General features: G+C 48.0%; 1 protein-coding gene across 1 annotated transcript in view; it reads left to right on the forward strand.

Moving 5' to 3' along the window:
- LOC144770294 (uncharacterized) overlaps window positions 1–18,397 on the forward strand; it is a 320,171-nt gene that overhangs the window by 224,891 nt on the left and 76,883 nt on the right. Inside the window, exon 3 of the mRNA XM_078654692.1 lies at window positions 18,130–18,230. Coding sequence (XP_078510818.1) covers window positions 18,130–18,230 — 101 coding nt within the window. The remainder of the gene's footprint in view (window positions 1–18,129; window positions 18,231–18,397) is intronic.

The following is an 18,397-nucleotide window of genomic DNA, read 5'->3' on the forward strand; positions in this document are numbered from 1 at the left end:
TGCGTTGTAAAGGCACTACGTGGTAAAAGTTGCGTCGTAAAGGATGTTTCCCGCCCCCACGCTCACTGAGGGAGCAGAATCTCACTGCTCCACAGTCCCCTGCTCTCGCTGAGGAAGCAACATCTCGCAGCTCCACAGCCCCTGCGCGCAATAAGGGACAGAGTCTCACTGTTCCACAGCCCCAGCGCCCACTGAGGGAACAGAATCTCACTGCTCCATAGCCCCTGCGCTCACTGAGGGAGCAGAGTCTCACTGCTTCACAGTCCCCGTGCAGCTCTCACTGCTGCACAGCCCCCACACTCACTGAGGGAACAGAGTCTCATTACTCCACAGCCCTCGTGCTCAATACAGGAGCAGAATCTCACTGCCTAACAGCCCCTGCGCTCACTGAGAGAACAGTTTCACAGTTCCCCAAAGTTTGTGGATCAAGGTGAGCTTGCTCAAAATTCCACCTTCCCCCTTCAGGCTAGAGACCCCTGGACTCCCCCTCCCCTCTTCCACTGAGAGACGGAAAAGTCACAAGCATTAGCAATGCAATACGTCTCGCATTTGCGTGAGTTTGAGCTATTAACATTGTAAATATCAATGCCTTTTATTTTCGTTTTCAAAACATAAATAAAAGGCATTGTCATTTACAATGCCAATAACTTAAACTCATGTAAATGCGAGACCTATTGCATTGCAAATGCTTGTTTCACCTCCAGCTGGGCTGAAGTTAAGAGGCCATCAGGCCTCCTTTTTTTTGTATATGCTGACTGGGGGCGGCCTGGAACCTCACACTTAAATGTAAATGCCACAGAGGGAAACAAAGCGGTACAAAAGGGGGTGGTGATGGATGGAGCATCTGAACCAATCAAACACTCACACCCAGTCAACAGATCTGGGTTTGATCCATCATCGTTCTTTAGCCCACTGTGCCACCCCAGTTCAGACATGGCCATATGCAAATCAGTCTGACCCTGTGCCTCATGGGAACAGTCCAGCCCGAACTGCCAAGCCACGCCTTCCCTGGACCGGAAACAAGCTTCCTAGGACCGGTTTCTGGCATTTCAGCTGTCTTCAGCCCGGCTTGCTTGAATCCAGTGGCAAAGTGAGCAAGGGACTCACGTCTGAGCATACCCTGCCAATTTATGGCGAACAAAGCGGTACAAAAGGGGGTGGTGATGGACGGAGCATCTGAATCAATCAAGCTTAAGAGAGGCATGCTTTTGCTGTCCTTCTGTCCCTGTATAAAATATATACACTGTAAGACTGTCAGATGGCTTAGTCTGTCCCAGTATTTACACAAATAATTTAAATAGCACTATTTTATTTATTTTATAGGGCTACGTCGTGACGTCATGATGTCATTTGCATACTGTTTTAATTGGTCACTCCCCCCACTTCTTTTTGTAGGACTTATGGCCTGCCTTCTGTCCAAGTATATTTTAGGTACACATTTATCAATCACTGGCTCTGGTCGCAATTGCTGTAGGGGTTCCTTCTTGGAGCATGCTGTACGTTCCTTAACTGCGTGTGCCATTCACATAATCGCGTGGTGTATGTGTACCAGACGTCCCATAAATAGTTTGAGGAGGAAGCTGTCGAATGCGGCGAGATATGGAGGAAGACTGCTCGAGGGCCAGCAGGCAGATGTTGTCAGATGATGCGTACGGTGAGGAAGCAGCATGGGCTGATCCACGTGGGCAGAGAGGGAAACACCGCCGTGCTGTTTTTGTGTGTCACCTCCTGGTTGCCATGCGCACAGCCTGGCAGCGATCGGGGCTAAGGAAGTCACATTCCAGAGCGTGATTTCATGCAGCCAGTGAGTCAAACAGGAGAGTGAGTGAAAAATAACTTTTCTGTGTGGTGCAGCCTGACTGCTTTTCCCCCGGAGGCTATTTATAGCAGCACAGTGTGTCCCCGCGCCTCCAGTTTTATACAGAGGACACACCCAGCCCTAGGCGTCATCGGGGCGTCGTCCCCGACTGGCAAAGACGAACCTTATAACTCCTCAGCCGCTCACAGCCCCAGGGAGCTCACTTTTGGATTGGCACTCGGACGGCGCGCACCCTGCTGCTTGGATCGAACCGCCCATTTTAATCTCCTCATCAGTGATCACCTCCAGTTCTCTGTGAGATTCAGCTGCGCACTTTGTGGGAAAGGAAGGATCGCGTTCCCCGTTACAGGAGTCTCGCCGTGCACAGTAAGTCGGGCCTCTATACTTCGCTCTCATTTTATCGACTGGGGCAATTTAGCTGCTCACATGCTGAGTAAAGTTCGTGTGTGGTCTCGAAAGCTGATACACAGCCCACCACCCCTAGGGCTTCGTCTCATGTAAGTTATAATTCCCTAAAAATTAATATAGAAATAATTTACTGACTGATACAGCGGCAGGCATCCCTTTTGGCATTAGAGTGCCTTGAACATGACAACATATGCGATTCTAATTGCTTAGGCTACCTTGTGTAGCGCCTACCTCAAAGATTATCTTCAATGTGAGGTGTTAGCGGCTCGCTGGATTGCAAAGGATTAGCACTGCACTTCCCAACAGGACTTCTGTACACTGAAACTGTGCCGGCACTTCACAGTAACATTTTAAAATAAAGGGACGATATCGGCACTTCTCAGCAGAACTGCAGCACTTCCAGTGGGGCAATAGCAGTACTCTCTGCGCAGAGGTACTGTTCAGCAGCGCTTTCAGTGGGGCAATAGCAGTGTTTTCCACCCAGCGGGACTGTAGCGCTTTCAGAGGGGGCAATAGCAGTGCTTTCCACCCAGCGGGACTATACTGAAGCGCTTTCAGCGGGGGCAATCGTAGTTCTTTCCAACCAGCGGGACTGCAGCACTTTCAGTGAGGCCATACCAGTGCTTGTCATCCAGTAGCACTAGTCTAGCACTACTCTAAACGGGTCAATAGCGGTGCTTTCCACCCAGCAGTAACGCAGCACTTTCAGGGGTCAACAGCAGTGTTTTCCACCCAGCAGTAATGCAGCACTTTCAAGGGTCCACTGCAGTGCTTTCCACCCAGCAGTAATGCAGCACTTTCAGGCGTCAAAACTGCAGTGGTTTCCACCCAGCAGTAATGCAGCACTTTCAGGCGTCAAAACTGCAGTGGTTTCCACCCAGCAGTAATGCAGCACTTTCAGGCGTCAAAACTGCAGTGGTTTCCACCCATCAGTAATGCAGCACTTTCAGGCATCAACACTGCAGTGCTTTCCACCCATCAGTAATGCAGCACTTTCAGGCATCAACACTGCAGTGCTTTCCACTCAGCAGTAATGCAGCACTATCAGGGGTCAACAGCAGTGCTCTCCATCGAGGTGGAACGCAGCACTTTCAGTGGTCAACAGCAGTGCTCTCCACCGACCACCGAGCTGGAACGCAGCACTTTCAGTGGGATAAGAGCAGCTGCAGCACTTCCCACCCAGAGGGGCCACAGAAATGCTGGACGGTGCTGGCATTTCTTAACCGGAATGTGACACTTGTTATGGGGCAGAGCTGACACTTCTGTGCGGAACTGCAGTGCTGTTCACTGTACGCCCGGCCACATCTTGTCAGAAGGATTGTACACTGGGAAGGACCGCCATTTGCCAGCATTCATTCAATATCGAGGCGCTCAGTGGTGTAGGACCAGCCCCTGTGAACAGCACCAGCGTTCTTTTTAATAAGACAGGAGTGGCACTTCTCACAGGCGTCGCTTAGAAGGGCTGCAGTAATGAAGCAGTGCGCGGTCTTATGCTAGTCTCAGCCCCATCGGTACTTTTAATTGGATGGTAAACATGATTATCGGCAGGGCTGCAATGCGTTCAGTGGGGCAGAACCAGGATTCCCCAGTAGAACAGTGCGGTACTCCTTATCCGGACGGATCCAAGAGTGTATTCATTTTAATAGGGCTTTAAATGTATTTTAGGAGTACTGAAGTACTTTGCACCGGGCACCGGGCGCTGCGCACACCGCCAAGCAGGACTACGCCCTTGATTTGGACAGGAGTACACCTCAGAAGGCGGCGATATTTTAAGGAGTTAAGGCAGCACAGCAAGTGCCCACAGGATTAACACACTTTAAACTGGACCACGAAACACCTCTCGGCTGGTCTGCCATTATATTTTATTGTAGGATTTGTACAGCGCTTACGGGGGCGTTGGAACGCTATGCGTGTGCTAGGACACCACAGATTCCATTTTAGAACCTGAAGCGCTTTAAATGGAACCGACACCTCTGAGCAAGACTGTGCACTTGGGGCAGTAAAGACCTCTCTGGGCATGACTGCAGTACTTTCAACGGAATAGTGCATACATTTCTGAGCACGATTGGAGCGCTTCGAAACGGACATTACAGACAGGTATGAGCAGGGCTGCAGCACGTTAGAGAGGACCATGGACACACCTATCAGCAGGACTGCTTTAAGTTTACTAGGGTAGCAGATATACCTGGGAACAGCAGCACTTCAAGCGGAACAGCTCAGGCTTCTCTAGGCGGGACTGTTCGCTTGAAGTAGGACAGAGCAAACACTTCTGTTCAAGAAGGGGCATATTATCAAGGGATATTTCGCCGTTTTTTCGGCACATAGCGCCTAAAAAGCAGCAAATTTGTTATTGCGCGATTTACAAGGACACGCTAACATGCATTAACGCGTGTTTCCTTGCTACTTTGAATGTCAGAGATCAATATCGCTAATGACATGCAAAGTAGGCGTTCCTCAGATAACATCATGGGGAAACCTCACTACAACAGCTTCACGGTATTTACAAGGTTGCCCCAGACCCGCAAAGCAATATTAGAAGTCGCGCTAAGGCCCCATTATCGCAGGATTTTAAGTCTTGCTAAAAATACGACTTAGCCATCTGTAAAATGGGAGGTGGATTGCATGGCTGAGTCCAAACCTGCTTATTACCACGGTTTTCTGTTTCACTGGTAAATTATCACTACCTTTATGCAGCTAAAGCATGTTCTCACCCTCTATCGCTGGATTTCACATCGCCTAGGTGAAAAGCGTTGATAATATGCCGCTAATCCGCCGCAGAAATCCAGCAAGAGATGGCGATAATGATAATCACGCTAAGCGCGATTTGCGATAATTATCGCATTTACTTGATAATATGCCCCAAAGGGAGTACTTTGAATCGGACAGCACAGGTACCTCTATGTAAGAGTCTGAAAATACATTCTGCTCAGGACTGCAGTACTTGGAAGAGCCCGGGGCAGATGCTTCCAAGCAGGACTTTCAACAGAACAGGCCGTTCCCTAGTCTGATTTTGATTTGATTTGGGCATTTATCAATCCGAAAGGAGCATCCTGGCGCTATGCGGAAGATAGAGTAGGCAGGAGTATCCATTATATGAGTGATGAGCAAAGTTCATCTGAGGATCCAAAGATCCAAGTCTTCAAGGCCTTTTTGAACTGGGTATCTGTTTTCATCAGCCTTAAGTGCGTGGGCATAAGGTTCCAGGCTTTGGTTCCCAATGCTGCTACGGATTATCCTCCTTTGGTTTTACACCTAAAGAAAGGGGGCTTGAGAAGATTTGTAGAAGAGGATCTGAGTGTCTTGGCAGTGGTGTGGTTGGTGAGCCTGGCCGAAAGATATGTAGGCCCTAGGTTCTAGGATGCTCTGAAGGTGATTAAAAGTACCTTGAAAAAGATTCTCTTGTGCATGGACAGCCAGTGAAGGGTTTTCAGGGCTGCTGAAGCGAAAGATCTGCAGGTAGTTTTAGCAATAAGGGAGCTGCAGCATGCTGTACTGCTTGTGGTCTCTTGAGTACATGTTTGTTTACTCTGGCAAGTAGGCTGTTGCAGTAGTCTAGTCTCGACAGGATGAATGCAGCTGCAACTGTCTTCCTTGCAGATAGTGGAGTAAAATCAAAGAATTTTTTGAGGGTTTTAATTATGTTTTTTTAGCGCAAACTTGACCCGAAGGTATCGGGTATCAGATCGCTTTACATAGCACCAGTTGCGTTACATGAGGACACATTATTTTTTTGCTAGGCACAAGGAGATTAAGTGATTTGCCCAGAATCACAGGATGTTCAGCGTCATTGCCGAGACTCAAACCCAGTTCCCCAGATTCAAGGTCGACCGCCCTAGCCGTTAGGCAAACTCCTCTCCTCATGTTGAAACATGTCCCAGCCACCGTCAGGGTGTTGAACAGTAGCACTTTGTAGCACTTTGAAGAGTACAGTGCAGGCATCCATCTACTCGAATGCTCACTTGAATATGATAATACCGACAGAAGGAATTAGGTATTTTTGAAGATAAGGATGGCACACACACTCATCAGCAGTACTACACTGTTTCATATAGGACTAGCGAAACCCCTGAGTACAATACTCTTGCTGGAAGGGCACACCTACCTTTGTTTACAGCTGCAGTTTTTTAACCTGGACAATACAGATACCCCGAGCAATGCATACTTCTGACTTTCATTAGAACAGCCACACATCCCTGGGCTTGACTGCTGCACTTTAAATAGTACAGACCACATAACTCGGAGCAGGACTACAGCGCTTGGAATATGGAGATGCAGACACCTGTCAGCGGGCTAGTGGTACTTGGAATATGATACTGGTGACACGTGAGCAGGACTGGAGTGCCTAGAAAATGACAGTGTTGACACCTCTGAGTGCTACTGCAGCACATACGAAAGTGTAGGTTCCTCAGGGCGTGACTGTGGTACTTGGAATATGACAGTGCAGACACCTTTGAGCAGGACTGCAGTACTTGGAATATGAGACTGGTGACACCTCTTAGTAGATCTGTAGTACTCGAAATATGAGGATGCAGACACTTGTGAGCGGGACTGCTGTACTTGGAATGTGACACTGGTGACACCTTTGAGTAGGACTGTGGTACTCGAAATATGAGGATGCAGACACTTGTGAGCGGGACTGCGGTACTTGGAATGTGACACTGGCAACACCTCTGAGTAGGACTGTAGTACTCGAAATATGAGGATGCAGACACCTGTGAGCAGGCCTGTATACTTAGATTATGACAGTGATGAAACCTCAGAGTGGTACTACTATGCAAATGACTGTGCAGACTATTATTAACTGGGCTGCGGTACTTGGAATATGACGATGCAGCCACCTCTGAGAAGGACGGCGGCACCAGGAATACGACAGTGATTACACTTCTAAGCAGGACTGTGGTACATAGGACAGTGCAGACACCTGTGAGCAGGACTGCAGCACTTGAAAAATGACAGTGGGGACACCTCTGAGCTAGGTTGCAGTACTTGGAAAATGACAAGGAAGACACCTGTGAGTGGGACTGCGGTACTTGGAATATGACACAGGTGACACCCCGACTAGGACTGCGATCTTTGGAATATGACGATGCATACACCTGTGAGTAGGACTGTGGTATTTGGAATATGACACTGGTGACACCTCTGACTAGGACTGCAGTACTCTGAATATGATGATGCAGACACCTGTGAGCAGGACTGCGGTACTTGGAACATGACAATGCATACACCTGTGAGCGGGACTATGCTACTTGGAATATGACACTGGGGACACCTCTGAGTAGGACTGTAGTACTTGCAATATGATGATGCAGACACCTGTGAGAAGGACTGTAGTACTTGGAATATGACGATGCAGACACTTGCAAGCGGAACTGCAATACTTGGAATATGATGATGCAAACACCTGTGAGAGGGACTGCGGTACTTGGAATATGATGTTGTCGACACCTGTAAGCGGAACTGCGGTACTTGGAATATGATGAAGCAGACACCTGTGAGTGAGGCTGTGGTACTTGTACTATGACACTGAGGTCAACTCTGAGTAGTACTGCAGTACTTGCAATGTGACGATGCAGACACCTGTGAGCAGGACTGGGGTACTTGGAATATGACAATGCAGACACCTGTGAGCGGGACAGTGGTACTTGGACTATGACACTGAGGACACCTCTGAGTAGGACTGCGGTACTTGGAAAATGAAGAAGCAGACACCTGTGAGCAGGACTGTGGTACTTGTAATATGAGGATGCAGACACCTGTGAGTGGGACTGCAGTACTTGGACTATGACACTGAGAACACCTCTGAGTAGGACTGTGGTACTTGGAATATGAACAAGCAGACACCTGTGATCGGGACTGCGGTACTTGGAATATGAAGATGCAGAAACTTGTGAGCAAGGCTGTGGTACTTGGAATATGACAATGCAGACAGCTAGGAGCGGAACTGCGGTACTTGGAATATGACACTGGGGACACCTCTGAGTAGGACTGCGGTACTTGGAATATGAAGATGCAGACACCTGTGAGCAGGACTGTGGTACTTGGAATATGAAGATGCAGGCACCTGTGAGCGTAACTGTGGTACTTGGAATATGACGATGCAGACACCTGTGAGTGGGACAGTTGTACTTGGACTATATCACTGAGGACACCTCTGAGTAGGACTGTGGTACTTGGAATATGAAGATGCAGACACCTGAGAGCGGGACTGCGGTACTTGGAATATGACACCGTGGACACCTCTGAGTAGGACTGCAGTACTTGGAATATGAAGATGCAGACACCTGTAAGCGGGACTGCAGGATTTGGAATATGACGTTGCAGACACCTGTGAGTGGAACTGCGGAACTTGGAATATGACGATGCAGACACCTGTGAGCGGGACTGTGGTACTTGGACTTTGACACTGAGGACACCTCTGAGTAGACTGTGGTACTTGGAATGTGACAATGCAGACACCTGTGAGCAGGACAATGGTACTTGGACCATGACACTGAGGACACCTCTGAGTAGGAATTTAGTATTTGGAATATGAAGATGCAGACACCAGTGAGCAGGACTGCAGTATAGGAATATGAAGATGCAGACACCTGTGATTGAAACTGCGGTACTTTGAATATGATGATGCAGACACCTGTGAGAGGGACTGCGGTACTTAGAATATGAAGATGCAGACACCTGCGATTGGGACTGCGGTACTTGGAATATGACGATGCAGACACCTGTGAGCGGGACTCCGGTACTTGGAATATGAGACCGAGGTCACCTCTGAGTAGGACTGCAGTACTTGGAATATGAAGATGTAGACACTTGTGAGAGGGACTGCGGTACTTGGAATATGATGTTATTGACACCTGTGAGCGTAACTGCGGTACTTGGAATATGACACTTGGGACAACTCTGAGTAGGGCTGCGGTACTTGGAATATGACGCTGCAGACACCTGTGAGTGGGACCGTGGTACTTGGACTATGACACCGAGTACACCTCTGAGTAGGACTGCAGTACATGGAATATGTCGATGCAGGCACATGTGAGCAGGACAGTGGTACTTGGACTATGACACTGGAAACACCTCTGAGGAGGACTGCAGTACTTGGACTATAACAATTGCAACACCTGTGAGCAGGCCTGCATACTTGTATAGTGACATTGGTGAAGCCTCCGAGCAGGACTCCAGTATTTGGAATATGTAATTGGTGACACCTCTGAGCAGAACTGCAGTATTTGGAATATGACAGTGGTGACACCTCTGAGTGGGACCACTGTGCATATGACAGTACAAACTACTCTGAGCTGGACTGTGATACTTGATGATGATGTACAAATCTCTGGGAAGGAATGCGGTACCAGGAATATGACAATAGTGACACTTCTAAGCAGGACTGTGGTACATAGGACAGTGTAGACACCTGTGAGCAGTACTGAGATACTTGGAATATCAGTGCTTTAAATGGGGAAAAATAAGTGCAGGTACTCATTAAAATAGAGATGTGGCAAGCGGGCGGGGCTAAGGGCAAAATATAATCATACATAATGACTTCTGTACCAGTTGCAGCACATATTAAAACACATGAGAAATGCGTTTATGTAAAAAAAAGATTAACTCATAACACAAAATTAAAGTCATGATTGCACTTTCACCAGAATGGTCGCTGCGCACCTGATTGACAGCACAGGTTCTGACTAGAGACCCTATCGTGTTAATCACAGCGTCACACAAGCCCTCTCAACCCCCTGCAGTTTGGGGACATTCAAATGGGCACTCTTGGAATCTTCACCAGCAACTCTGCAAAAGGCTACTTCAGCCGAGTTAATTACAAGCTCCTAGGAAGCAGAGCGGCCTCTGCCCTGCACTGTAGGGGAAACCTAACCTGTGCCTGCTGTGCTGTGGATCAGGGTACCGGTACGCTCCCTGGCTACAGAGAAGTGCCAGTACTGACGGCAACATTTTTTGGAAGTGCCGGTACTCAGTACCGGTGAGTACCGGCCCATTTAAAGCACTGTGGAATATGATGATACAGACAACTATTAGCAGAACCATAGTACTCTGCAAGGTAAAGTGCATGCATAATTGTGGAGAAATGTAGAAATTGGATTTGGATGGAACCTCAGTGTGAACTGCAAGGTACTCGGGGGCAAAACTGCACGAGTTTGAATTTACAGAGCAGACACTTTTGTGCAGAACTGCAATATTTTGAACAGGACAGTACGGAAACCAATGGGCATGAACAACGTACTTCGAACAGGTCTCCGAGATGGCCTTAAGCAGGCCTGTTTGAGTTTTGATGGGACAGTAGATACATATTTGAGCTGAGCGGCAGTACTTTGAATAGGACAGTAAGGAAACGTATATTCGGGAAAGAACTGGGTAGAAACCTTTGAAAGGACTGAGTACTTTCAAGGGGTCAGTACTGAATAGGGCAGTAAACAAATCTTTGTGCAGGAATGTTGTACTGTGAAACGGACAGCATAGATATCACAGGGTCGGGCTTTGAAACTTGAACAGGGTAGAACAGGACAGTTTAGATTCATCTTGGAAAAATGTTAGTGCTTAGAATAATACTTTAGAAACCTTTCTGTGTACCTTTCCAAGTTCTGACTGAAGTAATTAGATAAGCAATGGCAATGCCAAGTAGTCTGGCTTATAAATGCACTGTCAAGCCAAACCTAATATCCATGTACGTTAATGATCACCATGGTCCCATCTGTACTGCTGCAAAAGAAAAAGGCCATAAATTATCTAGTTATCTTGGACATTTTAATATCATTACAATGGCATGTGTGTGCCCCTGAAAATTCAATCTCAGGAATCTGGATAAATAAACAATATGGAGGACAGGCACTTTTTTGTTGAAGCACACAGCTTCTGCAAATCAGAAGATGTTCTCCTGGCTTCCAAAATGTGGGTGGAGCCAAAGCCTATCTCCTGGTGATTCTCACATAATTGTCTGGTGACGGTTGCACTGTCAAGCCAGAGCATAAAACAGCCAGTCCTGGTATCTTTAAACTGCACTGTATTTCTTTCAATGGGACATTACAAATACCACTGAACAGAACTGCAGCACTTTGAACATTATTATTTTTTATAAGTCTTAAAAAGTGCGCAACGACCAAAGAAGGATTTCCTGCTGCTGAGCAAAGGAGAAGATGAACAGATTAACAGTTTACAAAGTACAGGTATTTAGGCCTTTGCGGAATGCAAGTAAGGAAGTAAGGAAGTACAATTTCTCAGAAGCTCTGGGAGGAAGTTCTACACTTTTGGACCCAAAACATAGAAGGAGCTGCATCTCTGAGCAGGACTGCACAAATTAGGTCATTGCTCATACCGCTGGGCAGAAAAGCAGTAAGCACACATACCTTTAGTACCCATACCGTTTACAGGTCTGCAGTAATTGACCTGTAGTAATTAGAACAGTTGTCTCCAGAGATACACCTCCTATCTGGTCCCCAAATTATATAAATGTTCGAATGGAGTTTGTGATTCCCTTGAGGAATTCACAACACAATGAATTACTCTGGTCTCCTGCTAGATATCAGTGTCATCGCAACATGCTCGAAGAAACCATTGCCTATAACCTCTATGAGCCACAGAATCCCAACCTGTCATTATGACCACTATCCAACATGGAATTATGTCGGATTATAATGAATATTCAAGCCTGACAGTCCGGTATGATTGTCCACCCAATCCAGAAACATCCTGGATCTAGTGGGGATACAAAAAATGCCCATTGCAGCGGGGACACAAAAAAATAATGCACACTCCACAGATCACCAAAGCTGAGATGCCCCCCATAAAACAGTGTAACTGACCCCCAAGCAAGTAAAACACCAGAATAGAACTGCTGGAAACTGACCGTTCATACACAACGAGAGGTCAACGCAGGACTGCAGGATAATGAAGGAACCTCTAGGCAGCTGGGACAACTTGGGGTAAACATCCCTGTACTAATAGGGCCACCAGGGTTATACATGAAAAACTTCTGTGAATTTTGAGGGTGATGTGTCCCATGGGAGTGACACCCCTCCAAATAAGGTCGAGCTGAGAGGTATGTTGTGTTTCCTGTCGCCTGGCCCTTCCTGCTTCTTCCTACTGGAACAGATTCCCGTCCCACCCCTGGCTGGTGTAGTCCACGCCAGCGGTGCCCCTCTTTTGCGTTATGGCGCGCCCAGTTACTTCAGAACTGAGACGCCTGCCGTCTTCTGTTTCTACTGCTCCCGCGCTTTAGCGCACTGTTCGGGCAGAGGCGTAAGGCAGACCCCTGAGGCGCAGAGGAGGGGTCAATCTTTCCAGAAAAAATAAGTAGAAGCAAAATTAATCCGATGGTAATGGTAACATTAGGACAGCAGCCCTGCTCACTGAGAGGTGCCCTGGAAGTGTCGTTGACGCAGGCACAAAAGTCAAGCTCATGAATGCTCCTCCAGTGCCTTGTGCATGTTTAGTTCTGTGAGTCTCAAACCCAGCACCACTGTTAGTCTCCATTGGCTGTGAGTCACACTGTGGAGCACGGCCTCACACATGGGGTGAGGGTCATACGTTAGAGCATTGACTCTGAGTGTCTGGACTTGGAGCACAGTCTTACTCATGATGTGACTCCCTAATCTAGGAGATCCGTTCTATTTACCTGATGTGAGTTTAGCACCTTAAAACAAAACCTCGCTCACTGAATGTGGGATCAGGTCTGTGTGCACAATCCTTGCAGTGAGAAGCTCACAACATAAAGCACACTTCGTCTGTGAATTAGTCACACACTTTGAAACACAGACTCCCTGTGTTAGATGGTCATGCCTTGAAGCGGGGTCTCCCTCTGTTGGAGTCACACACCTTGAAGCACAGCCGCTCTCTGCAAATTAGTCACACACCTTCAAGCACAGCCCATCTCTGTGAATTCGAGTCACACACCTTGAAGCACACCCCTCTCTGTGAATTCGAGTCACACACCTTGAAGCACAGCCCATCTCTATGAATTCGAGTCACACACCTTGAAGCACACCCCTCTCTGTGAATTCGAGTCTCACACCTTGAAGCACAGCCCATCTCTGTGAATTCGAGTCACACACCTTGAAGCACACCCCTCTCTGTGAATTTGAGTCACACACCTGAAAGCACAGCTCATCTCTGGGAATTCGAGTCACACACCTTGAAGCACAACCTCCCTAAAATATCAAAATGTGATGCACAGCCTCCCTACAGTCACACACCTTGAAGCACAGTCTCTCTTGGTTGGTGGAATTCACAGTTTGAAGCGTGGTCTCACTCGAAGTGTGACCCTCATATACTGGAGAACATTCTCACCCTTTCAGTGAGGTTCACGCCCTGAAGCACAGTCTTACTGGTTATCAGTGTCAGACCCTAGGGCACAGTTTCTCTCATCACCAGTGACTGTCTACTTTGGAGCGCAGCTTCATTCGCTCGGTATGAGTGCCACATCTTAGAACATCGTCTTGCTCACTGGTTGAGTCTCATGCCTTGTATAGCAGTCTAGACACAGAGAGTAAACCAGAGTGCAAAAGGTGCGCTTTACTCACTAAAACACCTCAAGAAAATTAAACCTTTCCGCGTTCCAGCTTTGGGCTGCTTTTTTGGGAGCGTGGGGGGACTGATGTGGGTTGTGTCTCTGTTGTTCGGATGCCGGAAGCGACACAGTGGGTGCCTCAGTGGCCTTTCTGTAGGCAGACAGGTGTCCATTACCTCCCTTTTATCAACGGGAAGAGGTGTCACTCCTTTTCTGTCACTGGGCCAGCCTATTAATGTATGCATATTGAGCGGGGATAGGAGGCCTGAGCAGAAGGGCCCTCACTTGTTTTCAGGTGTGTTTCACCACTGTGAACTAATCTGTGCATTTTTTTAAATCTAAGTAAAGTTAAGAAAACATGCCCATGTCAGAGCCCCCCCTTCTTTTTTTATAAAACTTTGCCAAAGTACTGTTTTGTGGAAAGGCACTATGCAAATCTGGGACACTTTTTTTAGCATGCGCGGGCTGATTTTTTATTCCAATCCATAGGGCAGAAGAATCGGGAGGAGGGGTGTAGCGGCTGAGTTTGAGTGCATGAGAGTAGCAGACATGTGGGTGGTGTAGGGTAAGGCTGAGGAGGGATGTGGGGCTAGGTAGGTAGTGTCTTGGGGAGGAGGGGCTTCTGGGGTGTGGGAGCAGATGGATAGTTAGTGAGTGGCTGGAAGGTGAATAGTTTGGTAGTGACTGTAGCGGGAGTGTGGTGGACAGAGTAGTTGGGAAGATTGGGGCAGGAGGGTATAAGCTGGTGGGTGTGACCGAGGTGGGGCAGGGTTTTACAAACAGGTGGGCACTGTCAGGTAAGGCTGGCAAACTGAGTATGAGGCGGTCAGAGATCAGGTGTTTATTAAATGTGCGGTGCCTTGAGTGTAGGCTAGGGTGACCGCAATTTTAAAGCCAAAAACCGGGACATTTCAAGGAAATAGAAGGACTACAATTTTACTTCAAGAATGACAGCGCTCCTCAGCAGAGAATTACAGATTAGGCAGTTAGATCATACACAAAAAAATCCCATTAGCTTGCCTGATAATTAAATTGTTTTCTTGAAACAACTGATAACTGAACCTGCTTTGTAAACAATAAAAAGCACCTCCTGCCGTTTTCAGTCGACCATCTCTAAAAACCGGGAGAGGAGCTACATTCCCTGAAATCTGCCGGGACAGCTGGTAAAAAACCGGGACCGTCCGGGCAAATCCGGGACGCGTGGTCACCCTAGTGTAGGCAGGAGTGTGGCTGTCTGGTGGGTAGTGATGATTGTGGTGGGGGTGAGGGGCACAGGTAGTGTATTAGAAGGGGTGGGGGGGAGTAGGTGGAACAGCTGAACAGTGGCTATGATTGCGTCATGGGTTTAAGGAGCGGGTTATTAGTGAATGGGGCGTATGCAGAATTGTGGGGTGGGTGGATAAAGACTGTGGGGTGGGCAGGGCTGGAGCAATCTGACAGGCAATGATGGTTGGGACAGAGGTGTGTGTGGGGCCCAGTGGATATAGATGAGGAGGGAAAATGAGATCTGTGGTTTACATATGGACAGGTGCGTAAAAGGAAGCTGGGAAGAGAGATGTGGGTGGGGGATAAACACTGGATGTGGGAGCCGTGGTATGAGGGAGGTGGGCCACTGTTGATGTGGGGCTTGATGTATGGGGGAATACTGATAAGTAAATAAGGTGGGAGGAGATATGTGGTGGGTAGAAATGTCTCACGTTGCATTTAGGATATGGCCAGCTACGTGCGAGGGGCTTTGTGCAGAGAAGTCCAATCAGCTTGTTTGCTCCCAGCCCATTTACGGCTGAGGCCTAATGGTGAAGTTGATGTGCCAATGTGGAGGCCCCCTCCCCTAACACAAAGAACCATCGCCTCCACTCACAATCTCTCCATCCTAAACTTTACTCTCGACTCCATTCATAACTGGATGTTAACTCATCAACTTATTCTGAATCCCTCCAAAACTGAATTCCTCCTCCTCTCCTCCTCACTTTCTCCTCCTCCGGTTCAATCATGGATGGATCAGATTAATCTACTTAACAATAAACCCCTCATTGTCGACAGCGCAAAATCCCTTGGTGTTAACTCGACAAAAAACTCAATCTACTCTCCCATATCAACTCCATTGCAAAGTCTGCTCGATACCAACTGCGCATTCTTTGGGGATTCATCGCTTCTTCCCAGAGCAAGACCGTATAACCCTGCTCCAATTGCTGGTTCTCTCTAGATTGGACTACTGCAATTCTCTTCTTAATGGCCTCCCCAAATCCCACCTGTCCCCCCTTAAATCTGTTCTCCATTCAGCAGGTCGTTTCATATATGGGGCCAAAAGAAGCGACCACATCACACCCATTTTATCCACCCTTCGTTGGCTTCCCATTGAGGCAAGATCTATCTACAAGACTGCCTGTATCACCCACAAAGCCTTGCACTCCTCCTCTCCTCGCTACCTGGTGAATAAACTGAAACTCTTTGGAAGCTCTAGACCATCACGTAATGTGGAAACATTATTGCTTGAACCTCCCACTTTCAAAAAGGAAAGATCGATGGCCCAATCCTTTTCAGGCAACGCAGTGAGAATCTGGAACTCACTTCCCCCTCAGCTCCGAACCACCACCTCTTCCCAGTCCTTCAAAACTGACCTCAAAATTCTCCTCCTTCAAAGACACTTCCTAATCTAATTCACGCCCTCTATATTCCCTGAAGGAAGTTCTTCCACTATAAGAAATTCTGTACTCCATGCCTATAGAAGTGCCTTCCCAGTGTGTTCTTGTGTTTTGAGTGACTGCCATTTATTGCAGTTTTATACCTCTACTTGTATCTTGTACGCTTATGTAATTTGCACACGTCACCTTTTCCTCTTGTAACATATCGTTTGCTACCTCTTCTTGTACTTTGTTTCTTTTTATACATGCACAATTGTCACCTTTGCCTCATGTAATGTAACGTTTGCTTTTGTTCCATGCCCTCTTGTAATGTTCTCCTCATGTAACGCTACTGTTCCTGTTGTGAAGCGCTTTGACACCTTCGGGTAAAGTCTGCGCTATATAAAAGCGCATAAAATAAAATTAAAATTAAATAAAATTCCTTGCCCCTCCCCCAGCACCCGAGCGTAGGTTCGACACACACCTCTCTATGCTGTGAAGGCCCCTTGCATGCATCCCTTTGCTAAACCGTCAGCATACCCTAGTGGCGCAACGCAAAATGACGTCCCCTGTAGAATGTGACGACGGGCCCCTGAGTCTAGGACTGACTGGGGGGGGGGGGGGGTGAGGGGGGCTGTAGGGCTGTCCCACCCTGCTGCGCCGCCGGGGCATGTGCTATGTATGCCACTGAGCGCCCCCTGTTTACTGCAATATCAGCCCTGGCCTGCACCCCCCTAACTACCCCACACTGACCGCCTACCCTTCCCCTAACACTGCACCGCCCCCACCCTGTAGAACTCTCCGTTACTTTACAGCTGACTTCACGGCGCTGTACCAAGCTGTGAATGGCATACATAAACATGCTATCGCTCTCTCGTGTTCCAAGCAAGAAAATGGGCGGGCCGGGTTCCCCGCCCGGTCCCCACCCGCCCTCTCCGCCAGGAATGTGGAATAAATAACACTGAGGATGGGGGCGTTCTTTTCCAGCCCTCCCTACCCAGCTCCACACCAGTGCGCACACAAAACAATGCTTGTATTATTCCCCCCCCCACCCCCCCCGAGTGCGAATGATTCATATTGCAACTTTAGAAAATCTTGTTTAATTGCTGTACAGTGTTCCTATAGAAACAAGTACAGTATGCACCACACCAAAGAAGCAATGTGAAATAATACCAAATTATCTGAATGGAACACTTTCTATCTACTTGTATTTGAACGTTGAGGATGAGTTTTGCTCAGTATGTGTACAGCTTTTCATAATGCTTGTTAGCCCTCCCTAACTTGACAGAAAAGGAACTGATGAGCACAGTGATTTGCCCAGGATCACACAGTTAGTTCAAGAATGGCTTTTGAGGTCAGCAGTAGTACACAGCCCTGCAATCACATCTGCTTCACATCTGCTTTCACTCTTCGCCGCTGGCTCTCTAATAAACTACCTAAAGTGATCTCCCATCTCACTCCCACACACCACCCTGAGAGGGAAGAGCAAACAATGATCATCTCCGTTAGATCATGCGCTTTGCAGAGCGCCCATATTCCAGTCTGATGTAATGCGGTCTGCTGATGCGCCTGTCCCATCTCTGCCTACACAGCGCCCCCTGGTGTCCATGTGACATATGACACCGACCCGTAGACACACCCCATTCTTAATAGCACCCAGCCCAGCCGAGCACGCCCTGTTCCAGTTACTCTGCTCTCAGGACGGCTGAGGAAAAGTGCGTCTGCTTTTTACACCGATTTCTGTGTCTGCTTCGCCCTAGGTTACCCCAGATACTCGTTGAAGATGCTGCTGTTGCTGTTTGGAATCATTGTCCTGCACGTGGCGGTCCTGGTGCTGCTCTTCGTCTCCACCATAGTCAGCGTAAGTATAGAACTTTTCATGCTCGGAGCCTGCGTTCCTGAGGACAGGGTGGGGCGCGCTGGGGGAAGGGACTGTGCTCTCTGCACGTGCAGGCGAGTGTCCTTTCATAGCGCACCGAGGCCAAACCTGATTCTAATCTTGCACGACAATTCAGGGTGATTAAGTAA

The sequence above is a fragment of the Lissotriton helveticus genome, chromosome 7 (genome assembly GCF_964261635.1).
Source record: "Lissotriton helveticus chromosome 7, aLisHel1.1, whole genome shotgun sequence".
Taxonomy (NCBI): domain Eukaryota; kingdom Metazoa; phylum Chordata; class Amphibia; order Caudata; family Salamandridae; genus Lissotriton; species Lissotriton helveticus.